A 7,055-nucleotide genomic window follows, 5' to 3' on the forward strand; every position below is an offset into this window, starting at 1 on the left:
TCTACAGATTCAATGCAATTCCTATCAAAACACCAACATCATTTTCCACTGAATTAGAAAAACAAAAAATCCTAAAATTCAAACGAAACCAAAATATAGCCCAAATAGCTCTTTTTTCTTTTTCAATCCTAACAGAAAAGAACAAAACTGGAGGCATCATGTTACCTGACTTCAAATTATACTGTAAGACATTAGTAACCAAAACATCATGGTACTGGTTTAAAAACAGACAAATAACTCAATGGAACAGAATAGAGAATCCAGAAATAAAACCATATACTTAAAACCAACTGATCTTCAACAAAGCAGACAAAAACTTACACTGGGGAAAGGGCACCCTATTCAATAAATGGTGCTGGGAAAATTGGATAGCCATATGCTGAAGAATGAAATTGCATCCCTATCTCTCACCAAATATAACAATTAACTCAAGATGGATTAAAGACTTACATTGTAAGACCTGAAACCATAAAAATTCTAGAAGAAAACCTAGGAAAAACTCCTCTGGAGATTGGCCTAGGCAAAGAATTTATGACTAAGACTCCAAAAGTAAATGTAATAAAAACAAAAATAAACAAATGAGACTTAAAAAAGCTTTTGCACAGCGAAAGAAAATAATCAACAGAGTAAACACACAGTCTATAGAGGGGGAGAAAATATTCACAAACTATGCATCCAACAAAGGACTAATATCCAGTATCTATAAGGAACTCAACTCAGCAAGAAAAAAACAAATAACTCCATTAAAAAATGGGTAAATGATATGAACAGACATTTTTCAAAAGAAGATATACAAATGGTCAACAAATATATGATAAAATACTCAACATCACTAATCATCAGAGAAATGCAAATCAAAACCACAATGAGATACCACCTTACTCCAGTTAGTAGCCATTATTAAAAAGGCAATATATGTAACCAAAATGTTTGTACCCCCATAATATTCTGAAATTTAAAAATAAAAATAATTTAAAAAATCTAGCTCAGCACTAAAAAAAAAGTCAAAAAACAATAGATGTTGGCACAGATGCAGTGAAAAGGGAATACTTATACAGTGAGTGGGAATATAAATTAGTACAACCTCTATGAGAAACAGTATGGAGATTCCTGAAAGAACTACAAGTAGACCTACCATTTGATCCAGCAATCCCACTACTGGTTATCTACCCAAAGGAAAACAAGTCATTATATCAAATACATGATTTTTCAATAAAAAATAATATTAACTGAAAAATTGTTCAGTAATTAATTGTACTGTGGTCATGTAAGAGATTGACATTAGGGAAAGCTGGATGAATTGTTCATAGGAACTCTGTATTGATTTTGCAACTTCTGTAAGTCTAAAATTATTTCAAAATGGAAGGTTACAAATATCCTTTTGGCAGAGTATGGATGACAAAGTAGAGAAGGCTGGAGGGAGGTATTGTGGTGATCTAGGGTGAGGAGGCTCTGAAATCAGCCAGTGGCAGTGGGCTTGGAGACAAGAGGATGGATAAGAGAAATTTAAGAGTGGTAAGAGGCAGGGCTCAGCAACTGGATGGGGTTGGATGGAGTGATCACAGGGACAAGGCATGAATGAAGTAATAATGTTCCTCCTTTAAGAGGTGAAGGAAGGGTAATTGTTAACCAAATGAGGAATAAGACCAAATGTTTGAAGAAATGCAGTGACTCCCTTTCAGGTGAATGATAAGATTTTCAAGTGAAATGTAACTCGGTCTCTAACCCTCTGGGAAAGGACATACGCAGCACTGCTGCTGCTTTCAAGACCAGAGGAGGTGGATAGGCCTGTTAATGTGAGCACCATGGATTTGTGTATGAGGTTGGAAGAGTATGGGAGGAGTCACTAACCTTACAAGAACTCACTATTTGTCAGGTATGTAACAATTCTTGTAACTCCAGATGTTTCTTTGGAAATGAATTTATATAGTAGCCTTAAGAAAGATTCATAAAGCGAATGTTGTGTTGAACTCCAGTCTCGGAGTGTTAGTTCTCGGTGATTCCTAGCCTTGGGTAAAATCCCTTAATGTTTTTTTTTTTTTTTTTATCATTTGATCAAGTACAGTGACCCTAAAGATATCAATTAGATTGAATAGAGGGTTACTCTTCCTCAAGGAAGACATCTAGAAATACACTTTACAAAGACATTTCTTGGGGATTATTTTTTTTTTCTCCTTTAATTTATGCCTGGATAATTGGCTGAACATGAAATATTTAGATGTTTTGTTCCAAATGATATTCCAAACTGGTTTATTTTACACACTAAATTTACTGAATTAATCGATTATGTTACCGTCATCCAATTATTTTTCTGTCAACCACTCTAAAAGTGTGAACATTTCCAATAACACTAATTCCTTTGAAGAGTTTGATGCAATTCATCTTTTTTTTTTTGAATCGCGAAGTGATTTTATTTCCAGATGACAACCTCAGAATTGCCAAAAGATTATGTAGTTGTCAGAGTGATTATTGATCATTTCTCACACTAAGTGCCAATGTGATTTTCTCCTCTGCATGGGCTTTCGTTAGTATTTATGCATGGTTAGTACCTACGGGTGCTTGAGTAACTTCCACTGTTCTCTCTTCTACAGATCGTGTTGCTTGTGTAAGGCCACCAATGATAAACACAACCAGCAAAAAGCTGAAACGAATTAACATAAAAATTATCGAGTAGTTTAAATTCACAAGTATGTTGGCTCGAAGAGTAATATCAGAATCAGATGGAAGGCCACTGTCTACACTGCCACTAAACCCTCTCACTTCACAAGTCCATGGTTTCCAACCATGAACACAGTGACAGTGTTTTTTGTTGCTGCACACTCCTCTGAAATTGCATTGCCTCACATCACAATCAAAATGCATGTCCTGATAAAAAGTACAATTCTGCCTCATACCGTATCTTCCTGGGCCACATGTTGCACCATCCACTACAAGCCCCATTTCTGGCAATTCTGTTCCGAAGTGTGCATCATATCCAGAGCATTCTTCTGATGCAACATCTTGTACTAATAGTTTACAAAATGTAGTGTGCTCACCTCCACCCGGAATTGTTTTGATACCTCTACAGTGCAGCATTCCACAAAAAACGTCATCTTCTTCACACTTCACAGGTTGACCTACCCCTCGTATTACCCTAACCCCACAGTTTCCAAATCAGTTACCCATTATATTCAATTTTTTGTAGCATGCTGGTTTACTATCTTGTACTTGGTAACCAAAAAGGGCTTGACACTGCAAATTGTGGTTACTGCAGTTTCCTCTCACACAAACAGCTACTGCTGAACATGGAGTTCCATCCTGAATGTAGACATCATCTGGACATGTCTCGTTTTTCCCACCACAGTATTCTGGTAGATCACAAATACCAAGTATGTCCCTGCAAAGCAGTCCAGGATGAGCATATTTACAGTTCCTGCAGCAACGCCCTGTATTATAATCACTGCCAAGTCTGAGGGCACAATTGGTCTCACAACACTTATCATCAAGACAGTCTTTAATAGAGCCACAATCACATTCCTCCTGCTGATTTTTGATCTTGTCTCCACAACAGGGAGCTACATAAGGAAAATTTTTATATGGTATGTTTGGTGCGCTCAAACAAGGATCCCATGTATAAAGTCTTTCATGAAGAAAACCAAAAGAACAATTACTCATTATATCTCGAAGACCAGGTGGAGTTTTCATGAGACAGTTGCTTCTTCGAAAACAAACACACTGCCCTGCATCGTGTTGTACACCCATGTTATGACATAGTGTATGTGCTGCAATAGTTGCAGCTAAAAATATGTGAACCCTTGATACAAACACATATGCTACTCCCCAGTTGGGATTGCACATTCCCTGAAAGTTGGTATAGTAGTTGACTCCTGAAAGTGAATGTCCTGTTAAAAGAAGTGAAGTATCATGTGGAAATGTAAAATACCATCCCCAATATTTCCATAAACCAAATTCACCTACAGCTCTTCCGGCACTATTCCACTCATCAAGATTAAATGCATCCATGCCATCCCATATGCACAACATACGTATGAAGACATTTAAATAAACCTGTTTGAAAATAGTATGTAGTATGCTGTTTATAACCGCTGTACTCTCTATTATGCGTGACATATTTCCTCGCAGTTGCAAAACTAATGAGTTAGTAATTGTGTAGTGAAGTTTCAGGTGTTTCTTATGAAGCCTCCACAAATAAACGGGGCCTGCTCTAGGAATTTCAGCAAGTTTTACCTTTTCAAATGCTTGATCTGTCTATTTCTTGCCAATGTTACACATTTCAGCCTCTCCTGGTCTTTCTTCTGACTCAAGTAAAGATAGCAGATTTTCAAATTTGGAAGAAGCCTCCAGGGGTTTGATTTCATAAGTCAAGTCATCCACCTGTATCATGCCACGCAGACCTCCATAGCAAGTGTCCAGTGTCCTGGGCCACGGACCCAGGAACTCCTTCCAGGTAGCTGTAGTAGTAACAGTCTCGGGGGACAAAGGGATAGTCCTCCTGCATGGCTCCTTGGTCATTACCAGTAACAACAGGAAAAACGTCTGGGCAGCAAGGCCTTCTTGAGCTTCATGTGGATCACATGCCTTCGGCCCTGGAAGCGTATGCTGTAGGCGAGCTAGTCTGGCATCTCAACTCCACCCCTCCTGTGGGGCACTTTCCGGGGATCACAATTTCAGAGGAAGTGAAGTGCCATACTGGTGGATCATGGGAGCAGCAGACAGGTGATAGAAATGCCCAGAGCACCAGTAACCTGAGAGTACCTGTCAGGGGGACCTGGACCCAGGCAGGCTCCATGAGTAAGAGAGCCTTTGCCCAGACAAATGCAGTCAAGTGGGAGGTAGGCAAGACTATCCCTAAAACATCAGCTTTCTCATCAGGGCACCCATGAGGGAAGCAGAGTAAGGCTACTGGCTTGGCACTTCCTGAGAGGTGAATGGGCAGGGTTACACTGTTACATAACAATGGTGTGCTCATCAGGGGAGGCTGTGCTCAGTGTGTTGGGGACCCTAGGGCAGGAGACCTAGGAAATAGAAAAAAATGGGAGGAACTGAGAAAAACAGTGTATACCTGAGCTGAAAGCTCCCTTGTCTTCTAAGGGAAGTCATAAGTGGGAAAAGAATACAGGGGTTTTGGTGCAATTTTAGGACCATTAATGACTTATTTCTCATCCCTAAATGAGAAAAGAATTCAACATGTAATTAAAAGAGGGAATTGTAAACAATGGTAAGGAGAAGGAAGATCTTCCTTAAAGGAATTCTGAGGGTAGTATTGTACTTTATAGAAACTGAATGGAGTTGGGTGTGATTAATGAAATGTAAGAGTAAACAAATGTCATGAGCAGAAAGACTAGAGTGTGCAATGTTAGTATCCTATTGAGGACTGAACTCTGACCTTTTTTTTCTCTTGCTTAAATTCCTTTCTAAGAGACCTGGTGAGTCACGCCTACAGACAGTACAATCTCATTAAATGAGGTTTTATTAGCTAGTGTCATGTGGCTTACTTTCCAACCTGATTCTGATATAGTATCACATGAGAGATAAAAGAACCCCTTATCTTAACTCAAGCATTCTAGCAGACCCCTATCTTAACTCAAGGATTCTTTTTTCCTGAATTTAAGTCTTTAAACAAAGCTTCACTCTTTCAACCAATTGCCAAATAAAAAATACCTAAAACCCACCTATGGTTTGTAAGCCCATGCTTCAAGATGTCCCACCTTTTCAGACCAAACCAATGTACACTTTCCATGTATTGATTTATGGTTTTATCTGTAATTCCTGTCTTCATGAATGTGTAAAACCAAACTGTAACCTGGCTGCCTTGGGTGCAGTTTTTCAAGATCTCTTGAGACCATGTTCTCCAGGCTGCAGTTGCTCATATCCGCTGAGAATAAACCTCTTTAAATTATTTCACAGAGTCTGGGGATTTTCTCCTGTTAACATTATCAAGTTAAACTTATACTTACCTTATAATACAGCGACTCCACTCCTAGGAACTTACCCACATAGTCCTGTCTATGAATGTTCATAGCAGCATTATTCATTAGTTTATTCCACAATCTGGGACTGGCTTTTCTCCAGACTTTTGCTGCACAAATCTGGGTGGAAACTTTTGTCTGAGGTCTACAAGTAAAGCATCCACACGTTGTCTCTGAAAAATAGAGCTTGGTTCTTCTTTCCTTTTGGCTTTAGGTTTAACTTTATCTTGCTCTTCATGATCTTTGAAGTGCCACCAATACCCTTTGGAAGGATGATATTGACAATATGACATAGCTTCATCAAAAGCTGACTGAATGCCATGCACTGCAGTAAGCACTCTGGAGTTTATAACTGATTCCAAGTCTGGTGCCTCATAGATCACTCCAGCAATGATATAGTAATCAGCTAGTGGGATAACTTGAGCAGGGGATTGCCGCTGTTGCTTCCGAATGATAAAAAGAATGGGCTCCTGCTCATGTAAAAGGATGTATTCAACTCCAACCATCTGATTCAAGTGTTCTAATGTTAGCCTCTGCATTTTGACCACTTCATTATTACACGTCCTATCATAAAAAGGATTACTTCTTTCTGAAAAGTAATCCAGGACACTACCACTGTTCAAAATGGGGATCCAAGAGCTGTCGACCCAAGAGATTCCCAGCAGATTATCTCAGATATCCACCGCTGCCATAATTCCAAAAGCCACAATTCATCTTTTAAAGGGTGCTTTAGAGGAGGTAAGAATCCAAATGTATATTAAAAATGTAAATTCTGTATTTCACATTATTGGGTACATTTTTCAAATGATTTAAGAGATTGAAGGAAAACTGCTTCGGAAGCTATTGTTTCCCAAATCTTCAGCTTGGTAATTAGAGAAGAGGGAAACACAGCCAATTAAGAATGCTTTCTGTGTGCACAGGACTGTAGATGCTATGAAGATAAAAGAGAAGAAAGAAAAAATCAAAATGAAAGAAAGCATAGTCCTGGCCCTCCAGGATTTAAAAACAATAAAATGAAAGCATAGGTGTCTATCTTATCTGTCTATAGGAGAAGAAAAATAGAACTTTGATTTCAGGGTCAAGGGA

At 38.7% G+C, this 7,055-nt stretch overlaps 2 protein-coding genes across 2 annotated transcripts; both read right to left on the bottom strand.

The window, feature by feature from the left end:
• Positions 1 to 2,532: 2,532 nt before the first annotated feature.
• Positions 2,533 to 4,002, bottom strand: LOC123632112 (disintegrin and metalloproteinase domain-containing protein 20-like). Its single transcript, XM_045542229.1, is given in 1 exon segment — positions 2,533 to 4,002. A coding segment is annotated over 1 exon segment (1,470 nt).
• A 2,017-nt stretch (positions 4,003 to 6,019) lies between these two features.
• LOC123633056 (mediator of RNA polymerase II transcription subunit 6-like) lies at positions 6,020 to 6,682 on the bottom strand. The gene has a single exon (XM_045544003.1). It carries the CDS (start codon positions 6,506 to 6,508, stop codon positions 6,035 to 6,037), a length of 474 nt encoding a protein of 157 aa, XP_045399959.1. The 5' UTR covers positions 6,509 to 6,682; the 3' UTR covers positions 6,020 to 6,034.
• Positions 6,683 to 7,055: the final 373 nt, after the last annotated feature.

Source organism: Lemur catta, chromosome 2 (genome assembly GCF_020740605.2).
Source record: "Lemur catta isolate mLemCat1 chromosome 2, mLemCat1.pri, whole genome shotgun sequence".
NCBI lineage: Eukaryota > Metazoa > Chordata > Mammalia > Primates > Lemuridae > Lemur > Lemur catta.